This window comes from Pavona decussata, unplaced genomic scaffold, assembly GCF_977016875.1.
Source record: "Pavona decussata unplaced genomic scaffold, jaPavDecu1.1 SCAFFOLD_180, whole genome shotgun sequence".
Taxonomy (NCBI): Eukaryota; Metazoa; Cnidaria; class Anthozoa; order Scleractinia; family Agariciidae; genus Pavona; species Pavona decussata.
The window spans coordinates 2010714-2032500 of record NW_028145590.1 but is presented as its reverse complement, the minus strand read 5'-3'; the positions used below and the strand labels follow the sequence as shown (position 1 = coordinate 2032500).

The 21787-nt window shown below is 38.6% G+C and overlaps 1 protein-coding gene across 3 annotated transcripts in view; it reads right to left on the bottom strand.

Annotated features, from left to right (window-relative positions):
• LOC146463206 (fibronectin type III domain-containing protein-like) overlaps window positions 1-21787 on the bottom strand; it is a 112853-nt gene that overhangs the window by 7212 nt on the left and 83854 nt on the right. For 2 of the 3 annotated variants that reach the window (XM_085084754.1, XM_085084752.1), the window contains exons 1-16: window positions 18777-18885; window positions 17103-17176; window positions 15363-15692; window positions 14611-14913; window positions 13386-13494; window positions 12022-12230; window positions 11304-11451; window positions 10826-10965; window positions 8826-9104; window positions 7198-7485; window positions 6089-6397; window positions 4397-4467; window positions 3880-4218; window positions 2425-2641; window positions 1226-1525; window positions 1-54 (exon numbers count right to left, since the gene is read on the bottom strand). The exon at window positions 1-54 is cut by the window's left edge and continues 69 nt beyond it. In XM_085084754.1, the coding sequence (XP_084940880.1) occupies window positions 1-54; window positions 1226-1525; window positions 2425-2641; window positions 3880-4218; window positions 4397-4467; window positions 6089-6397; window positions 7198-7485; window positions 8826-9104; window positions 10826-10965; window positions 11304-11451; window positions 12022-12230; window positions 13386-13494; window positions 14611-14913; window positions 15363-15692; window positions 17103-17176; window positions 18777-18781 (3175 nt within the window). In that variant the 5' untranslated portion in view covers window positions 18782-18885. Of the gene's footprint in view, window positions 55-1225; window positions 1526-2424; window positions 2642-3879; window positions 4219-4396; window positions 4468-6088; window positions 6398-7197; window positions 7486-8825; window positions 9105-10825; window positions 10966-11303; window positions 11452-12021; window positions 12231-13385; window positions 13495-14610; window positions 14914-15362; window positions 15693-17102; window positions 17177-18776; window positions 18886-21787 lie in introns of those variants that run through there. The other variant, XM_085084753.1, reaches the window with a different exon arrangement.

The following is a 21787-nucleotide window of genomic DNA, read 5'->3' as shown; positions in this document are numbered from 1 at the left end:
TGACCTTGTCCACGGCCGTTCCTTCAACAGCGGGTCTGTTTGGCTTGGCGGGGGCTATCAAAGGAACAAATAATAAATTACCATTATTCTTTTATCTTGTAACAGTCCCACCAAATGAGCAAGGTGATAGAAAATTAAAATAGCGAGATATTGCCAGCGATAGTGGGGGCTCTGGGAAGAACGTAGCCTTCGATACATTTTTTGGTTCAGATGACAGGAGAAAGACTACTTTCTCTGCAGCAGTGCACCGATGGCTATTTTCTTGGGGCGACCTGCTCCGTTTGCAACGTATTACAAGGTTGTCCGAGTGGACAAAAGAAAGAACAACAGAAAACTAATTCTTCCAATCATAAAAAAAAACAATGGAGTTCTAGATTACAAGGGTCCAGTGAAAATAGAGCTTTTGAAGGGTGCAGGTCTACTGACGTTCTAGTGTCAGTTTGGAAATGTTCCTAGGGTCCCTAGAGGTTTTAATTTAGAACGGTGTGAGGAATTCTGAGGGTTAGCTTGCAGTTTGAGCTTCTTTGAGCAACCTGTTTTTGCTTGGCATTCACGGAATTGGTCGGTACGAATATTGAAGACCCTGCATATCATCATCATTATCATCATCATTATCATCATCATCATCATCATCATCAGTCGTCATCATTATCATACTGATAACAATAGTAAAACAAAATTAACAACATAACATAAAAGTATTGTTTGAGAAATTTCTTTTCAATGATCACACATCAGGATTTCATCCACTAGCTTACCCTGTGCCTCATACTTAACAACACCATGGGAAAGTACTGCGCAAGAGTTTCATTTGAAAGGTTGGACTTTATTTTTTCCTGTGTAGACGTGACTGTCGATTCTCCTTTTCTAAAGCATTCATGTTTAATCAGGCACTGCTTTAAAAAAATGTGCATCTGTGAATGAAAACCTTAATTTTGAACTACCAAGAGCATTATTTCGCGATAATACTGTTCATATTTCAATATCTCAGTAATTTTCTTGGCCCCTTTGGAATTGGGAAATTATGGTTGACCAACTAAGCAGTACCACTTGAAAGTATTGCAAAAATAATTTTGCGTCGGAGGATAAAATTAACAGTAAAGTTACAGCTACTACGCAGTAACTGTTATTTTCCCATAAGTAACCGTTCATTTTCCGATATTTAAAAACGTTTATTTTTTTTAGATTTTTCCTCCATGCTAGTTGACAAGATCGACCAACTTACCAGCCCACTTAACAGTTCTTGTTGTCTTCCTTACACTCGTTCCCCATCCTCTGCTTGTCTGTGCCTGTATTTCCACGACGTATTTTGTTTCGGGCTCCCGTTTCTCCAGCAATTTTATATGCACAAGTGAATCGACTTCCTGCATCTCTACCACAACATCTTCAGGTTCGAAATCAGTGTACGCCTCTGACCCCACTCGATAACTGGTAAGGATACCATTGGGTTCCAGCGGTGGCTGCCATGTCACCAGGATATATTTATCAAATGGGTAAACATTGATTTTTGTTGGAGGACCGGGTTCTGCGTAAAAGAGAAATTTATCAGTTCAAAAAGAAATTAAAACCTGTCGCATACTTTTGAATGTCTGACTTAAACGGTTGCATTTTTCTTAGGAGTCAAAGACTTCGCTACTGTCATTAGTTCTGCCTAATACCCATCTGTTCCCTTTAATGTAAGTACCAGGAACCGTCTATTTTTATTATAACAGTGTATTCCAATTACAAACCGGCTCACAAGATTAGTAAACTAACTCCTTAAAATGACAACTTAATGTTTTACGTAAAACAGACTTGATTAAAAAAAATTCGATTAAGAAAAGTCCAATACTCAAGTGTGCATCGTTTTGTTTCCGTCATGATATCATCTTTATCAATGTTTTGCTACATTTGTTTTTTGTTTATGTTTGTGTTTGACGGTGTGTAATCTTTTGTGGCTTCTAAGGTCGGTGTGTGCATGCGCAAGTACTTATAACGTCTTCTGGCTCGGACGATAGGAACCTTAGGCAAAGACGACGACGTCGCCGACGGAAACGGAACTTAAAAAATTGCGTTCGCGTCTTCTGAAGAAATTGGCGATGATTTGTACTCTTTCAGTTTGTGTAATGTGACCGAACTATCTAGGAGCTAACGTCGAAGGGGCGCCTTTAAAGTTCAGAAAGAGAAAGAAAAATTAATCATCATGCGTTCACGTTCTCCACGAAACCTTCAATTTGGCCATTTCACGTTGTTGTTTTGCAGAGGACGGCAAAGAAATTAATGCACGTGCAGAGCCAGCCTCTTGCTAATTAAAACTATTGTCTTCTTACGTTTTCGTTGACGTCGTCGTCGTTGTGTTTTACGGTCGTCGCGTCGTACCGTTTAACGACTTATTACGGTCGCAGTGTGGCACAGTTTTGGTGCCGTAAGGTGTCGTAAGCTTACCAGCTTCGTCCGTTTGGGCAAGCACCACAACACTCGTCGGTCCCTCACCACCACTGTTGAAAGCCCTCATTGCCATGTTATAGTTAGTGTAAGGCTTTAACTCCGTGACCGTGTGTTTCTCCGTAGTCCCATTTGCCACAGTATTGAAGGTCGCATAGCTTGGAATGGCGCGTTTACGTCGCTTTGCGTGGACGCGGCTTGTACCCCAGTAATAAATCTGTGAAGACGAATGCAAACCGATGAGAAAACCTTTCCCTTACACGACCTGTAGAGCTTCTTGCTGTCTCACAGTAGTAGCAACAACCAACTTCGGGCCTCTCGCTTTCTCACCTTCAGTGTTTAAAATAGCGGAAGCAACCTCCATAGTCACTTTATGGTAGCCCATCAAATTAAAAGGTCTCACTTTTAACAAATGTGACGATTTTTTTGAAGAGGGCATGTTTGACCTGTATCATTTTCAGCTTCTGCACAACACATTGAACTATCAATACGTTTCATGTCTACCAGTGATTTCTTCAATTATAACCTAACGATTAATTTCCCGGAGTTCTCATTGGACAAAACAGGTCACGTGGTCAGCCGATAACTCGATTTGATAACAGTTGGCCAATTTTTTTCGGCGAGAAAAGGAAAGAAATAACGTCACAATTTTATGCGTTAGTTGTTGTAATCCAATCCCAGTTTAATAAAACCTAGTAAGCTAGTTAGCTTGCATTTATTTGGCTGCAATCAAGCCATGGACATCATTGGCTGTTTTGTCTTTCCACAGTAAAGCGCACTTGTTTCAGATAATTATTCGATAGATTATAGAATTAATCGTAACCATTACAATTTCCTTAAACGTGATTGGCTCGAAAAGTGCTACATTTAGTTTTACATCAATTATCCTGCAAAGCTATAATCGGACAGTCCTATGAGCCAATCACATTAATATCTCTGGGCTAATCCACCAATCACAATTCTAATTACAGTTTCTATAGCGACAGCAACTCTCACAATGTGAAGATTTCTTCCTTCCCTCGTATTCGAGGGTATTTTTTCCCTTTTGTCACATCAATTTGATCTTGAAAATTGTCATTGTTATGATTAATTACTAATTTTTGTCGTCCGATTCGGTCTGTAATCATATGAGTGATGAAACAAATTAATCATTGGTATGATCACAGATCGAATCGAACTCCACTCAGTCCTATCATTTTCAATTTTACATCATTTAATGTTGTTGTACTGGTTTTGCTCACTTCTGAAACAAGTTAAGCAGAGGTTGTGGAGAAATCGATCGAACGATTCAAGATGGCAGATCTAAGATGGTAGCTGTTCAAAAATTATAACGTTATTTCACGCTATATGCTGTCGCTGTCACCACATTTTAGGAACTTGAAAACACGTGTTTTAAACTTTCTATACACTCTTCAAGTTTCATTGCCATAGGTTAAGGTTCTTCAAGCCACTTACCCTGTACCCATCCACACTTCCACTAGGGAAAGTAACTGGCGTCCATGAAAGCTTAACACTGCGTGCCGTCGTAGTCTCTACAGTGAGGTGCTCTGGTTTTCCATCAGGTGCGTTTTGTCCTGAATAAGACGTTACCAAGGGGCTCCTGGGCCCCAAGCCCTCATCATTTCCAGCTTGAATCTGGAACTGGTATAGTGTATAATAACCAGCATCTGGTACATTAAACACGTTTCTTCCTGGGTCCCTAAATTGTGGGACCTCCGTCAAGATCTCACCCACTCGGCCGTACCAGAGTTTGTAGTAAAGACCTGGCGCATTCCAGTCTATTTTTGGCATGGGCTGGGAAAATCAAACATCAATTGTCACAAATTAAATGATAAAAAAAAAATGATGCCATGCTTTGGCAACATGAGACCAAAACAAAAGTACAGATCCTCGTTTATTTTTTTTTAATTTTATTTTTATAGTTTTTCGATCTACTCCTGGATGTGTCTAGGTTGATCTTCGGTCTACTTACAGTCCAAGTAATAGCCAGCATTTTTGCCTTGTTTGCAATTCCCCTTAAGTTGTCGGGCCATGTATCTGGGGCTGTTAAATCGGAACAGTGCACAGCTGGAATTAGTACCAAGACTATCCCCTTTATCTACCCTCGGTTAGTGATTATAGTACGATCTACTAGTAGGGCCGACTCCCCATCTCCCTGGAGGTATCCCTCTCCATATTAGCTATATAGGTATCTACGGCCCCATAGGGTATGGTTTTCGAGAAGCTTTGGTTTGAAATAATTATGGTAAAGATTTTAACCATTTTGGTCTGAAAGACTGACAACGAGGTACGAATTTTAGAGGCCACACGTGAAAAAGGGCACCAGAAAATTAATGTAAAAAAAGAGCAAGGCTGATTTCACGGTTAGGGAAGTATATTTTCCAATATTTCGAAAGGCACGGCCTTAGTTTTCTTCTTCAGGGTATGTTTGAGACTAACCCTGTGGCAAGATATGTTACAATTTTAAACAGTTGCAATAGATACCTGAAAACCATAGGCTAAAGTTACATAAACAAAAACGTTACAATTTGAAAATACAACTGGTAAATAGGCAAAAGCAAAATAGCTAAAGTTACAACGTGGAAGACGAAAACAAAATACGTCACGATGAGTTCTTTACATAACGTAAGAAGATGAAAGACGGGTAAAATGTTCAAGACTCCCCTCTCCTAGCTATTAATAACTGAGGGTTCAAGAGTTTGACCTCTGTCGATGAGGTATGCCTCTCTGGCTTTGCGTACCTTACAAACACAGTTTATTACTGGTTTTTTACACACCAGAAAATTGAATATTTTGGTCTGAAATAGGGTCTGGCTTTGGACAACGGAGCCACGCACCCCACCAAAAATTCTGGAAGTACACCCCTCCCCTCTCCCCACCAGCATTCAGTTTCACGTTAACACAACTGACACGGCTAAAAATCCTAGTGGACTGGGAGGGATTTGAACCCAGCGACTCCAGGACTTTCATTTTGGCACCCTAAACATTGCCTAGGATACCTCAACTGTGTTTGAGCTTCTGAAGATTCTAATTTTATTCTTGTCGGGGCCTCACAATAAACTTACTATAAATGTTCTCTTTGACTATTGGGGAAAGGGATGGCGCAGTGGTGAGTGCACTAGCCTCCCACCAATTTGACCCGTGTTCGATTTCCGAACTTGACATAATATGTGGGTAAGGTTTGTCAGTTGGTTCTCGTCCTTGCTCCAAGAGGTTTTTCTCCGGGTACCCCGGTTTTCTACTCCTCAAAAACCACCATTTCCAAATTCCAAGTCGATGTGGAGAGTATCTCTAATTATTGAGCCGCGCTGAATACATTGAACTTATTTTGATTTATTTATTTATTTATTTATTTATTTGTTTGTTTATTTATTTATTTATTTATTTATTTATTTATTTATTTATCTATCTAATTATTTACAGAGCTATGGCAAATGATTGAGGAAATCGAAAGCACAGAAAACGAAGATTGGATTCTGTTACCGTTATTCCTTGTAAGCAATAGCAGACATACAATACAATACTTTATTTGCCATCACGAGTAAATATTTAAAATAATTAATTATATAATAATAAATAACTGGCGAGGAAACCTAATAAAAATCATTAAGGCTTGTAAGCTTTGGTTCCCTCACAAGGAAACACAAAACGAATTAAGACATACCTCCGCGTTGAGTTCGGCAGACGCTGGACGTAGGTAAACTGGCACGGCTTGGTCTAAAGTGGTTCACAGCTCTCATGCGGAAATAAAGTGTGGCCCATCCGGTGAGATTTAATGAGACTGAAGACCTAGCATTAAGATATGTGACATTTGCAGTCACTTGCCACACATCATCGGGAAAATCTGACTTTTGTTCGATTAGAAAATGCGTGATTGTGGCTTTATTAGACGGATCAGTGATCCAAGTGAGAGTTGTCTTTCGATTGGAGCAGTCAGAAGATAATTGAAGATTTGTTGGAGGGTAAGGAACGCCTAAAGAAAAAAATAAAGAAACATCATCTCACGGTCTAAATTTTCTTAATTCAGATAGGGCTCCAAATTAGTAAAGAGTGTTTTCAAATTAAACCCATATGCCTGTGGCGTTTATCTAGCATATAATTGAACCCAAACTAACAGGTAACTGAGAGTTGACATTGTACGGCGTAAATAGATAGATCTCTGTTCAATCGTAAATTTAGTTTTCCTTCCCCGGCCACGACCCGACCCTAGGGAGGGGAGGGTGGGGGAGATACTCAAGATAGGTTCCGTCCCGAGATCCAAACCCTTACCCTTTTATATACCATTTTTGACAGGAAAGGTTACCCTTTCATATACCTTCCATGGGAAATGGTACTCCTCGCGGCTTTCACATACCTACAGCAGAATTAAACACTCTATGTTTTTTCGTTCCGTCTGTTCGAGATATTTTGAAAGCCCCTTTTAAATACCTAAATGAAAGTTTTTACTAACCTTTTCTTTATTTCGCCTTGTGAAATCCCTACCGCTATATACACCTACGTCCTGAAAAATGTGCTCCTCCCCGTAAAGTCCATTATATTGACTACCACCCCCCCCCCCCCCCCCGTGCGGGTTACGGGTTCGAGCTACAAACGACATTTCAGGTGCTTTAGCTTCAATTTGAGGTCACAACAATAAAAAATAAAAGAGAAAAAGGAAATTAGTCATGATAAGGGTTAACACCTTAATCAATGAATGTTTTTGGTGGTTGAGATGGGAAATAAAACATAGCGATTGAAGGGAAGTGACCCGTGGCCAAGTTTTCGCTGTATTACCTGTAAGATCAATTCTAGCGGAGGCCTTATCTTCTGAATTCTTTGGTCCAGGTGTATACGCAACACAAGTATAAATACCAGAGTCATCAGAAGTCATATCAGCAATCGTCAGAACGTTTAGTGATTCCCGCCACTCGATCCTTTCATTGTACATCACGTCAGCATTGTCTTTTTTCCAAGAGTATCGTAGCTCCAGCGAGCGATCGGCTGCAGCCTCACATCGCAGGTCAATACGGGTACCTTCCTCCACCTCTAGATCTTTTGGTTTTACGATGATCCTTGTTTTCTCTGAGACAAAGTATAATCAAAGATGAAGATTGAGGGTCAGTTCTAAGCCATTTTCAATTTTGCCAACATTCATATCTAAACATTGTCTGCTGTTTACAGTAACAAAAAGGCTTGCATCCCAGACTACAAAACTAAATATACTCCCGAAAAATAAACCACTTATAAACAGATTTGGAGGCCCACTGATTGTCTTGAGCCGCGGCGTAAGGAAGACTCTGCTTAAATAACTAGTTCTTAATTTTCAGTAAAAAATTGAAAAAGATGTATATAGATCTCGGTGCTAGTGTTGCTTTCAAAAGGAGCCATTTGGAGAATTCAGCTGTGCCATTCTACAGTCGGTCTCGCCGTTTAGTTTAGTTTCACCTGCCAGGCATGTACTTCTTGAAGTATGTTCTTGGTACAAAGTACCTTAATGGAAACATCCACTCTTGAAATAAATTAACGTTAAATTGTTGAAAATACAATCTAATTTCAAATTTCGTTGGAAAACATGGAAATAAGATTTTTTGACAGACAAAACAGATTTGATTATAGCCAATTTTTCGTTTTAAATTTCCCGGGTACCGCCATCTTCGATTTCATGACGGTTGCTCAGTTGTTTTAAACAAAAGAACATCTATTTAGTGACAATAGTGGCAACCGTATGACGTCATGAAATCCAAAATGGGGGCCCCCGGGAAATTTAAAATCGAAAATATCTAATTTTTTAGCACACTTGAATATTACTTCTACTTTTTAAAATAAAATTTTGAATTAAGACACTATTTCCGATAATTTACCGTCAATTTGTTGTCGGAGTGGAGGTTCCCTTTAAAACTGTAAAAGTAGCACCACAGCAGTGGTTGGGGGTACGCGATCCCCATTTTTTCCAACAGGTTGTTTTGGGGGGTTGACGCATCCGATTGTGATGCTCGTAGCATTTCATTAATAATTTATAAGCCCATTGACCTATCAAATGGTCCATAATACATCACATGCAGTGACTTTATATCGATAAACCTCCTCCTTATTAGTATGCGGTGTTTTTCTCGTATGCTAATTTCCAACGTTCACAAAAGCATAATTGTTATGAACTCTATTGACACACGCTTTTCCAGGAATGTTTTTGAAGCCGTTCAAAAAACCTGCAGCATGTGTTTTATTGGGTCTAAAACCACTCAGCTGTGCCTTGTGGTTTTAAACCCGATAAAACATTGCTGCTCGTTTTTAAACATTACGTAACGATGGTTGCGTAAATAAAGTCTTGGGCCTGGTTGTCCAACGCGCCATCCCTCAAAGCCTTGTAAGTTTTATTCTTTGAATTTTGTAGTGGGGGAAAAATAACACGTGTTGATTCTTACCAAAAACTGTTGCTTGTCCTTTCGCCGTGGCGTTCCCCAAGATGCTCTTGGCAAAACATTTATATTCACCAGCATCACGTTTGCTGTCAACCATGTCAATTACCAAGGTCCCATCGGCTTGCACTCTGTAAGGCGCTGAGTTGAGTTCTTGACTTTCCTTGTACCATTTAAACACAAAAGGGCGTGGGGCAGCGTCTGGGTCGCATTTCAAACGCCCTTCTGTGTTGTTAAACAGATAAAATGGACCAAAGTCCGTGTTTCCAAAAGATGGTACCCTGGCTGCAAATACAAAGAGTAGTGATCAACATTTAATAGGCCATTTCCGAATTGCTTTGCCCCTCATTAGCAAAGCAAGGCTAAGTGCAAAGCTTTCCATGTGAAAATTAGTTTTCTTTTCATATGAATCAAAACTAATTTTCATAATAACAACATGAAGCCTCGCTTTCATAACGAGGTTCAAAACAACTCGGAAACGGCCTATTGATCAGTTGACCAAGTGAAACACTTCAACAACCCCAAACGTTCTTGGCATTTCCCGTCACTGACATACCTGATAACAATCGCACCCCCACCCTCACCCTCACCCTCACCTTCAGCCCCAACCTCACCCCCTCCTGACTGTACAGCCACAAGATAGAAAACCTTCCGTGGCATGGTTATTAGTTTTCATGTTTTTACAAGAAGTTCAAAAATTCATTAATAATTCATACGCCCATTGACATATGAAATGGTCGATAATCCATCACATGCAGTGACTTTATATCTATAAACCTCCTCCTTATTAGTATGAGGTGTTTTTCTCGTATTCTAATTTCCAACGTTCACAAAAGCATGATTGTTATGAACTCTATTGACACACGCTTTTCCAGGAATGTTTTTGAAGCCGTTCAAAAAATTCGCAGCACGGGTTTTATCGGGTCTAAAACCACTTGGCTACGCCTTGTAGTGTTAAACCTGATAAAACACTCCTGCTCGTTTTTTAAACATTACATCTAATGTATAGTTTGAATAAAAAATAAAGTATCACTTCAGTGGCACGCCTTGTAAGGCGATTTCAGCAGCTGTGACAGCACACGAGAAGATAGCCACACCAACGATTCGATACAAACAAAGGTAAAGGATTCTTAACAATTTTGGGCCATCCACTCGATGAACCCTACAGCTTACAGCTATTTGGATTGTCCAAACGTCTTTCCTTTATTTTTTTTTTTTAATTTAACTATTCTTTAATTTATATTTACCCTTCAGTAAAGGTTGTTGTTTAGTTCGTTACATTCTCCTGTTGTAAATAGGCAAAAGAAGTTAAAGTTCATTGAATTGAATTGAATTGAATTGAATTGTAGACTGGTACGGGAGGCAGATTGATGCTAATCAGCATACTATTAGATAGCTGATATTACTTTAACCCCTGGACATCTTTGTTTAAACGTTACATTTAATTTCCCACTTCGGTATTGTTTTGTGGTTAGTTTCACGTGCTTCTTGATTTAATAATAATAATAATAATAATAATAATAATAATAAGAAGAAGAAGAAGAAGAAGAAGAATAATAATAATAAGAATAATAATAATAATAATAATAATGAATATTTAAACAAGGTGATCCCTTCAGTCGCAGGACTGGTATCAACGGGGGCCCTGTATAAAATTAAGTACAAAGTAATATGAGACATTTGTATGACGGACCAAATAGATCATTTCCGAGTTTTTGTGAACCTCATTATGTGCAAAGCGTTTCATATGAAAATTAGTTTTCTTTGTTTTCTTTGCATATGAATAAAAACTAATTTTCATCATAAATATCTTTGCACTTAGCCTCGCTTTCATAACAACGTTTAAAGCAACTCGGAATTAGATGGCCTATTCTACTACTACGAAAACACACGAAGACATTTTATGACAGTTATATGAGTGTAAACAAATTGTAAAAATACGCTGGAAAGCTATTTTAAATTACCTCCGGGATTAAAATAAGTTTTTTAAAAGACTGAACACTCACTCGAAATATGGACCCAAGTGGACGAAACAATCATGCCGTGGGAATTTTCAGCCACACACTGATAAACTCCATCCTCGTACAAGCCTACTTTTGTAAAATGTAACTTGTTGTTTTCCACTCTTATCCTGCTGTCACTTGAACTGTGTAAAGCAAAAAATAAACGAAAAATCGTTATTTTACAGTCGAGCGCCTGGCGGCCTGGCCTTCGAGTGAAAGCGAGGCTGAAATTGACTTTGGTTTGATGCGGTTCAATCTCTGGTTTTGCTGAGCTAGCATCTTGAATAACACACAGAGCGAATCTGGTAAGAATAAAATTAAAATTCTGCTTTAAAGTCGGAGTAAAGAATGCATCTACCTTCGCTTTTTCTAAACTCAATACTTACATAAAAGATTAGGAGATTGTGAAAGTCTTATTAACTGCATGAGGTGTACCGAGGATCGACTATTTAGGAGGAAGTACTATAGTAAATAAACTCACGTTGGCTGAAATATGGGCTGCCCATCTCTGTACCACGAAAATTCTGGTGGGGGCTCTGCGATCACATCACAAGTTATTGTTTCATTTCCGTTTATATCAATGACTATTTTACGTTTTGGAGGACCAGATGACATCCATCTTGGAGAAACTAAAGAAAGACGTTCCTTGTAAGTGTGGTAATACATACTTTCATCATTGCTAGACTCAAAGGTAGGAAAGTAATCAGAGAACGCCTCGGTACAAATGTCTAGTTGAGTGACATCAAATGTCTGACTGTAACGTTTGCTTAAGCCAGCGACCTACCTGGTGATTTTATACGCAAATCGCGGCGAATTTGATCGTCACCGAAAATCGCAAGCGATTTCCGCCACCGACTGAAGCGGACACACCTGGCGATTTTTTTCGCCGATCGCGGCGATGTGGCAGTTTTGAAAACTCATGTGATAAAATCGCCCAACCTGACGAGTTGGCTTTGCTGGCGATTCACAGCAATTAGCGAAGAAAATCGCGGGAATGGGCACACTTGGCGAATTCCGGTGAATTTAATCGCCGATATCTGACATGCCAGATAAAGGTGATTTTATTCTTTTATGATGATGATGATGATGATGATGATGATGATGATGATGATGATGATGATGATGATATCAATTACGATGATACTGGTATTGATAATTATAACGGTAACGATGATGATAATGATAATAAAATGCTTTACCTTCCACCCTCAAGATAAAACTGTGTTTCAATACAACAGTGTTATTGACTTCTGCCTCACAGGAATACACATCATCGTGTTGGTCCTTTCGTGCTTTATTAATAATCAAGGATCTACTTTGAAATTCCTTCGGAATGTAGAAATCGGCTTCAGCTTTAGCAGCTTCAATTTTCGATCCATTCTTCCTCCAAATTATCGTAGGCGCAGACCTGCCGTAAAAAGAGAAATACCAGGTGAGCTTTCGCGCAAAAATATATCTTCACACGTGAAAAGATCACCGTTTCTATGGCTAATTCAAAACCTCATTAATAATTCATAAGCCCATTGCCCATCAAATGGTCAATAATACATCAGTGCAATGACTTTATATCGATAAACCTTCTTTTTATAAGTACGCGGTGTTTTATCAGCTGATAAAACTATGCGATGTTTTTCTCGTATGCTAATTTCCAACGTTCATAAAAGCATAATTGTCATGAGCTCTATTGACACACGCTTTTCCAGAAATGTTTTTGAAGCCGTTAAAAAAAAAAAAAACTCGCAGCACGTGTTTTATCAGGTCTAAAACCACTGGGCTGCGCTTTGTGGTTTTAAACCCGATAAAACACTCCTGCTCGTTTTTTAACATAAAAAAATAAATCGCGCCTTTTGCAATGATTTGGTATTTCATTGGTGTTTATATAATAAACAGAACATTACAAGGCCGCTTGGAGATGCGAAATTCTCTTCTCGTGATGAAAAAAGAAATTATTCAACACTCGAAGAGACATTTCGTATCTCCGCGCGGTCATATAATATCCCCTATTTATGTGAAACTATGGCGAGTAAGCACGCGTCACAGATGTTCTTTTTGTTATTTATACGAGTAACCACATGATTTCGAGTGCAATTGGAAATAAATAAGCACGAGGAATTTTTGTTTCAAAGACTAACAAAATTACAGAAGCATAAATGATTGGCAAAAATTCCAATGATGTTGAATTCAACTGATATTTGGAATTCTTTGAAATTCTTTGGGTAGTCTTCGGATATGTTCGGGAGTCTTCGAGTAATCTTCGGAAGTCTTCGGAAGTCTTTGGGAAAACTTTCGGAAACCATTGAGAGTCTTCAAATGATCTTCGGCTATCTTCGGAAGGTACCGGGTGAAATTCGGCGACCTTCGCCATACCTCGGATGACCATCGGCATGTCTTAGAGTTTCTTCGTATTTACTTCGGAAACCGTTCCAATTTGTTTTGAATTTCCCTTTTTCTGCACTGAATAGCTATTTTTCTGAATTGTGTTTCCTGAAAACTGCATCTCTCTTAGCCAATCAGAATCGAGACATTTTTTCATGCATATTATCAAGGGATAAAAGGCACTCACCTTCCAAGAGCAAGACAATACAATTCTTTTTTCCTTCCCTCAACGGCTACTTCCATATTAGCCGGTGTAACAGCCCATGTTGGAGGACTGTCTTCTGCTAAATCCTCTCCTGAAACATTGATGTATACAGCTATTTCAATTAACGTTGTCGGATCAAAGCTTAAAGCTAAAAGACATCCTTAAAGAGGCTGATACCTCATCCATTTGGTATCCTGACATTTCTTTCATCCAAATGGCTCGCCATCGTATATCTTCATTGGACAGACGAGGCATAGCTGATTTTGATGAACTTATTCATAAAAAAAATCCACAGAATCTTGAGGTCTTGTCTTATAGCTTTATACTTTGATCCGACAACGTTAATTGAAATAGCTGTATATGTCGTGAGCTAAAAGTTAAACAATAAGTCTTATTAATCTTTGGAAAAAACAGAGACACAAGTGAACTAGTGTGGAGGACATCTATGTTAATATAGGAGAATCTTTGTTGATATGTCAATCCAGCCGGACCGGCCTACTCTGTCTCTGGCCAGAGGCACTAATCGACAGTTTTGTTGCACTGGGGTGATAATTTATAACAGACTTGACAGTATTATTTTGTTTGTGCTGACAGACAAACATTTTGGGGTTTTGAAATGAGAGCAAATTTGCGTGATACTTCCCCTTTAAACCCTCACCCTCGGGGAATGGCTAAGTTACCGCTTTATACAGATTACATGACATTTGATAACTTAGTGTACAGTTTACGTACCAAAGCGCTCACAAAATTACTTACTTGGCTAAGAAACTTCAGCGATAAAATGGTAAGTCAAAGGAGAACATGGTATACTGTGTGGTAGGTCTTGTCATCCAGCCATATCCATACCACAGGCGGCCAAAGCTTAAGCTGTGAGCGATGTAATGGCGGTCACGGCGATATAAGATCGGGAGTTTGTATGAGAATATTTACGATCGGGTTTAGGAGGTACAAACACTGGAAAGGTCTTAATGAAAATGACATATCTTGCTTCTAAGGGGTATTACCTATTGTCTGTTTGCTATTTTGTGCTGATTTGAGGCCATTTTAGCGAGTCATCACTTCCTAGGTTTCCCACTCCTAAGAGTGGGCCGCCTTTGGCCATATATTCTTGCTGCGCCTCGTTTTTAACCCTCTTCTCAATGTTTGGAAGTCGGACGAAACACTCTTCGTTGTGTTTTATCAATTACACAAAATAATCCTTTTTTACCTTCAAGTTTCAATGTCAAGCGTCCCGACGTCTCGAAATGGTTTGCGGCAAACATCTTACATTTGATTCCACCTGCATCATGTATCTCGTCAACGTCTGCCTCGGTAACATTCATGATGAAAAGCTTTCCAGTTTGCGATATCGCTCGCCTTTTGTTCCTTTGGAGCTGGGTGGCGTATTTATTACTTTCCCAAGAGTAGCTGACGCCGAAGCTAGGTTGATGAGCAGGGCAGTCGAAGATTAAGGTATCACCAAGCTTAACCGTCTTTTGCTCAGACGTTTTATCAGTAAATTCTCCAACAACTGTTGAGAAAAAAAAACAGGTATTTGGTTAACAACGTGAGAATCATCAACCAAAAATTCACCACATGGCATGGTATAAGGCTCACATACCATGGCCGCTAAGCCAATCAAATCACTGGAATTGCATTATACAATGATCCAGTTTTTAGTAATTACCGATATACAATAGATGAAGACGTGTAAACAGGATCGCAAAGCAAACTAAATAAAGCTACAATCATTGAATCAGCACAGTAGATCAATTAATGTAAACTAAGCGACGCAGGGGCACTGAGGTTCGCTGTAAATAAAACAGGCAGGGGAGACCCCGGGAGCCATGCCACAGCCAGACTAACCATTTTTCAGCCACCCCCAATGCCTTTAAGAATTTGTACAGTCAGCCAGATTGATCTTGCAAGATTCCCTGTTTTCAACACCTGACACTCACACTATTATAAATCCCATCTCACCTGTAACATTGACCTTTATTTTCCTGCTGAACGTTTGTGCCTTGCTAACTGTATCCTCGACAAAGCACTGGTATATGCCACTGTGTGAAGAGTCAAGGTTACTCCCAATTAAGGTACCATTGTTGGTTAGCCTTCTTTTACCATACTTCAGCTCATTATCGGGGATAGTTTTGTTATTGTGTTTCCATCTCCATTTTAAGTTGTTTCCTATGGCGCCACATGGAAGAACAAGAGCATTTTCCTTCTTAAACTTGACCTGTTCTGGGTCAATTAAGTCGCGACCCAAAAACTTAACGATCTCTGGAGGACGATCATTTGGGTTTTGTTGACCTGTAAAAAAAAATATGAAGCATAACTGTATGACAATTGGAAAGAAAAAGATAGACGAGCAAATAACGTTATCCAGGGGATAAGTCGCTATCCAGCGAATAAAGTGTATTGGCTGGAGTTATCCGCTGGATAGCGATTTATCCATTGGACAGAGTTCTCCGATCTTTGAACAAACGGAGAAGGGTGTGTTGTACACACTGCCGGAATGTAAACTTATTATGTCGAGAAAATGACCATAACTTATTCACCAATGATCAGGTATTTTATTGATACCATTTATTAGTGATGCCAACTGATAAAGATCGAGTGGCGGTATTGATCCGCCAGAGAATTTATAAGTGATGGAAAGTACTGGAAAGTGGTGCTAGCCACCTCAAAATAATTTCAGGTTGGTTTGCTTGTCTAGCATATTAAACCATGTTTGAGCCACGATTAAACAACTCGATTGCATTGTACATGTTCAATTTGATTTCCTTATCAACTACAGGTATTTGAATCAAACATCAGTTGCAGTTACTGGTACGTCAAAAATTACGTCAATTTATGTTCTCTGTTAAGAACTCTAAGCTACCTGCAAAATTTGATAGTGCCTTTTCATTGAACAACCAAACTTTGATAGTACGTTTTGATAGTTGCAAAATTTGATAGTGCCTTTTCATTAAACAACTAAACTTTGATAGTACATTTTGATAGTTGCAAAATTTGATATTGCCTTTTCATTGAACAACCAAACTTTTGATAGTACGTTTTGATGACCTTTGATGGTTGCAAAATTTGATAGTAAGTTTTGATAGTTGCAAAATTTGATAGTACGTTTTCATTGAACAACCAAACCCACAGCTACTTGCATTTACTTTCGTTTACTATACTGTAGAACAAAAAAGTGGCAATTTTCTGTTTGCTATCAAGGTCCTGAGTTTTTCAATTTACTTAATTCTAAGATCACTTCGGCGTCATCTCTTGCCTCTTTCAATCAGAAGTTAAATTAAAAACGTCTTTACTACAAGTTATTAATTTTTTTCAGTTGTCATTTAAAGTACTCTCTCTGTTTGCTTTTTTTCTCTTTTTCGTACTCTTGACTTGCATTCATTTTAGTACATTCAACTGATCTTTTCTTATTTTAGGGAACCTAAAACTTAATAAGCCTCGCGGTCTCTTTTTTGTTCCCTCGCCATTTGTATTGTACAGTATGGCAAAACAAATTATGTATAATAGATAAATAAATAAATAAATAAATAAATAAATAAATATGTCACAACAGACACTTGTAGAGTAGTAATAACAGCTCTGAAAATTTGCAAAGCAAATAAAAGAATTTAATTAAATTGCAGAGAAATTTACAAGGTACTTTAAGTTCACGAACGAAATTGAGATATAAAAGAAATGTTTAAATAATATGAATGCAATTACCATTTGTTATTGTCGAGAGGCAGAAAAACAAAACCAAAAGAAGAATCCTCCACATTAGCAGACAATGGAAATGCCTGGAAACAAAGAGAATATATGCAATGTAACATAAATTACCCCAAGGGGTAGTTCTGCTTCGCAGTGGTCCTTGGTGGGGAGGAGGGGGTGGGGGAAGGGAGAGGGGTAATGTGAAAGCGTACTTGAAGATAAAATGTCACTATGAAATTAGTATGAAATATTCAAACGGCTGTAACTGGGAAACTTGACTGTTTCCTGTAAGCAACTTTACCACGAGTGATTTTAATTTAATAAATTTCCATGGCTATGCGGTCATGAACAACAAGGGAAATTTCTCTTTGAAAAACCGCTTGATGGGTCGATTGGTTTCCCAAAATAATGCGATCAATTATATGCTAATTAGGTGTCGACAATGAGTTGACATCTTTCATCTTTAGCTGGATGACGCTAATTCGTATTACGGAATTGGAGTCGGCGAAAAACTTAAAATTTCAAGTTTTGCAAGTAAAACGTTTTCTTAATGTCCACGACTCGCGTTCAAAACCTTCAAGTCCAATGAATCAAATTAGCAAATCAAGCATTAAAAACACATCTGTTTCACTGAGTCATGTATTTTAAATTCCCGTGAAACAGTGACTTCTTTGAGTAAACAAGACAGGCAATTAATATTTTGTTTTTTTGCAGTCTCTATCCTCAGTGAAGAAAATGGATGGGGATAGCATATTCTCTGCTTTGTTTATACTTGTAGCTCTCCCGCCATTTTTTTTAGCTTCATCTTAACTTTCTGTTAAACATCTGTAAAAAACGTTTTTGACAAAAACAGTGTTAGAATGATTACCGTCGCGTATTAATTAGGTACTTTTGAACAGCACTTTTTGTAGTTTGAATGTTTTGCTTTCGTTTAGCCGTGGATTCAACATAGTTACACCAAAAATACCGGTGTATACAGCAGCGTTAGGACATTAGCCAGGACCTTAAAAGTGTCTCACTGGTGCATGACGAATGCGACCTTCGTCTTGAAGTACAAAAGAGCATTGAAAAATATACCTGACGGCAATATTTTGCGTTGATGTTAGGGGCTGTTTACGTAGAGGGAAGAAGAGCTTAGCACTAGGGAGATCCTAGAAGGCGGATCATCCTAGCGCCATATGTTTTCTGTATTCAGTTTACATGCAAAAAGTTGTACTTTGCCCTAGCGCCAGGATCTTCCTAGCTGAGAGATAGGAAGATCCTAGCAATAGGAATATTCTATCACCAGGCAAACTACCTTTGCTCGGAAGATCCTAGCACTAGGAACAAAAAAAGAACAAACATGGCGGCAGCCGGACGTTCTATTGCTAAGAGCGGTCAATTTTTCCTCTTTTCCTTCTCCACTTGGTAACAACCCCGACCGAAATTTCTGCATGTAAAGCAAACGAAAAGTTCTTTCGCCTTCTAGGATCTTCCTCCCTCTTTGTAAATAGTCCCTTAGTTTCGAAATTGCTATTCCCCTTTAACAAAAGGGGATGAACAATAAAATAAACGAGGAACATTAACATTAGACCTCACTGGACTTGAAATATCTTCGAAAACCTTTCTGTTTTGACGTTACCATTTCTGAAATGCTCCGATCGATTAACTACATTTTCAAGAGCTCAATAAGTTTTTTAAATATTTTACCTCATTGACAATAACTTTTCTGTGGTTCTTGACTAAAGAAACAAACAAACCGTTGCCAAATAAAACTTGACAGAAGGAAATGTTCTTTTGCGTGTGTTGAATAATAATTAGATGACACTGGCTAATAATGGACAGCTACCTAATTTCAATCCAATCATCTGGCAGCTGATCCCCACCTGGCCAACGTTTCGCTTTAAAAGAATATATTCCCTGCTACGATAATCTAACTCTATGAAGAAAAATTAGTGCAGACATTTTGCATAACGTTTTATGAAATATAATTTGTGCCTACTTTTTTTCTTATTATGACTTTAAGGTTTAGAATAGGCGCCCACCTCGAATACGCGCCCACCCTCATGGGCCAGACTTAAGCCTTCGTGTAAACTCTGCAGTTGATATTCCTTCTTCTTCGGCTGGTAACATTAAAGTGATATTTTACTTGAAATCGGGACAACTTCCTCATACCCCACTATTGCGGACTCTGGTTACCACAGACAGAAACATAAATGTTCCGAAAATATCTGCTATAACGAGACTTGACTGTAGCCAGTCATACAAAGTAAAAAATAACTGCTAGAGATTTGCAAAGCCTTATATTAATATCTGAGCTGATTTTCAAAAAGGTGGCTACAGAAATTGAGCACATTTTGAGACTTTCTGAGCTGAAGGAATATGCTAGTCATTAACAATACTCCAGTTACGGTTCATCACAAGAAAGTAAGGTCAGAAAATGCTATGCAAGAGAAAAGAGGGGCTTTTCTTTGGAATTATACGTGACATTGAAATCCGAGTGAAATGAAACATGACCTGTGATCCGACTAAACAAGTGTGACGTGGCAATTATTAACGGCGCCAACGCATCGTTAATCTCACCCAAAACCAGGTCTTTTAGCGCTCAAGTCTAGCTTTCTACAACAGAATCGGCTTAATCGGAGCAAGACAGCGTTTTAAATTGATTTTTCGCCTTCATTCTAGAGCCATGACACAATCCGAATTACGCCGAGCAAACATCTGGAAATTATTTATGACATTGAGACCGGAAATCCGACCCAAAATCGCACTTCTGGACTAATCGATCACTAGCCTAACAACGCTACGGTTATAAAGGCGAAAAATAATCGAATAGCTTTTCAAACTCACGCTTTTTGAAGAGAAAATCCTTGCCATTTCTTGTTCGTGTTTATAGTCATATAACTTTAAGTCCCGGATGTTCACAAAAAGATCGGAACGGGGAACACATATGGCGGTTTTCAACAAGAAAATAAACTAAGTCTTTGGCCAGGTTAAAAATTCCCGATAATTTCATCTTGCCCGACTAGAAATCATCCCTAAGAGCTACTTTTTAAAGCCAAAGACTGTCACCTCCTCAAGCAAAGCCCAAAATATGCAAGCCTTAGTTAGTCCAAGCCCGAGTAACTAAAATTTGCCCGCTTAGCTCAACATAGGACTACTGGTAGCAAGCATATTAGACGAGGCAGGAACTGCACTCGGAAGACTTTTTCCCTCATTAGACTTAATGATGTCCTCAGGAAAACTTTGCTTCAGGAAGCCAAACGAAACGCTAGGTCTAATGACTTAGTTCTGAGCTCAGAGCGCGCGCCGAATTCAAAGCCAAATCGTTGAGCGGTTAAAAGACGTTTGAGAGAGAGTGGGGCTAGGTTAACAAACCAGGGAGGGGGAGGAGGGGGGGGGGGGGGGGGGAAGAGAGAAATATTTTGATTTTATAAATATTTGCTAATGACCACTGTAATCTATTTACTTACTGATGTGAAATTCAATAGGAAACGCTAAAAAAAAAATAAATAAATAAATATCTTAAGAAAAGTTAACAAAAACGTCAATTTCTGTAGCCACCTTCTGGAAAATCAGCTCAGATATATATACTCATTTTTGGGCTATTTAAGAAAGAATTTTGTAAACAATAATGTAAGAATAATATTCACGGTGTTAAGTATTCTGAAAAACATTCAGCTTAATTGTTAAATTCTCTTCAGCGATGTAGCGTTATAAAATGTATTTCTTTAGGGGGGGGGGGGGATCTGTTGTTTTTCCAGGTAATATGGCCGCGTGTAACCCTTTCTGTAGTACTGCTAAATAAATATAAGCCGTTAACACGAGTTTTATTTTACCTCTGTAGAATTTTTTTCGTTTGTTCCTGTTTTTATCAGGTGTAATTTCACTCGACTGACATCCCCATGGTTATAGGGAAAATAATGCAAATGGTGTTATTTGGATAGTAGGGTCGAATAACAGAATAAGACGACCAATGAATTAGAAGCAATGCCTTGACCAAAAACACCTAGATATGCCTAGAAAAAGCTATAAAACTACGGAAAACTAAGGAATCGGGAATCGAAAAATATTCTTCAGAATCTTTACGAGTAAAATGTTTCCAGTAAAAATACTCAAAGTATACGAAACAAGGCCGCTATATGGCCAGCTGGTATTTTCGAAAAGCCGACAACAGCTTGGAAATTTCAAGATTTACGATCCCGTTCTGTCGATCTCGTTTCAAAAATTTTCTGCCATTAATATTCAGCCATAGAATCTAAACAGTTCAAAGCTGTATCATTTCACACAAATAAACTGGTAATACTAGAGAAAACATTTCAAGCATTTTGCTTAAAAAAATGCTCTCGCTGGGTGGCCCTGTGTAAACGTATCTAACTAGAATTTCTTTAAGTCGCTTTTCTTGAGTTCGTTACTTGTCTCGCGACTCCTTTGCTCGGCGATTGCTCATGTTCGGCGCCTTAAAAAATTCAACTCAGATTTGTTGCAATTTTAGTCCGTCTCAAGCCGCACTTGTAAAAATAAACAAATCAGTACGGTTCCCATCATTTGACAGAATAGAGAAGTGCTTTTAATTCTGCGTGAACTGAATAATGGTAAGATGACAGTATGTCGAATATAATGGACAGCTGATCATAATCACAAGACAGACTATTTTGAGTCTATTTAACAAACAATTTTTTTTAAATTTTATATTCAGTGCTGGGATCAACCTCGTTTCC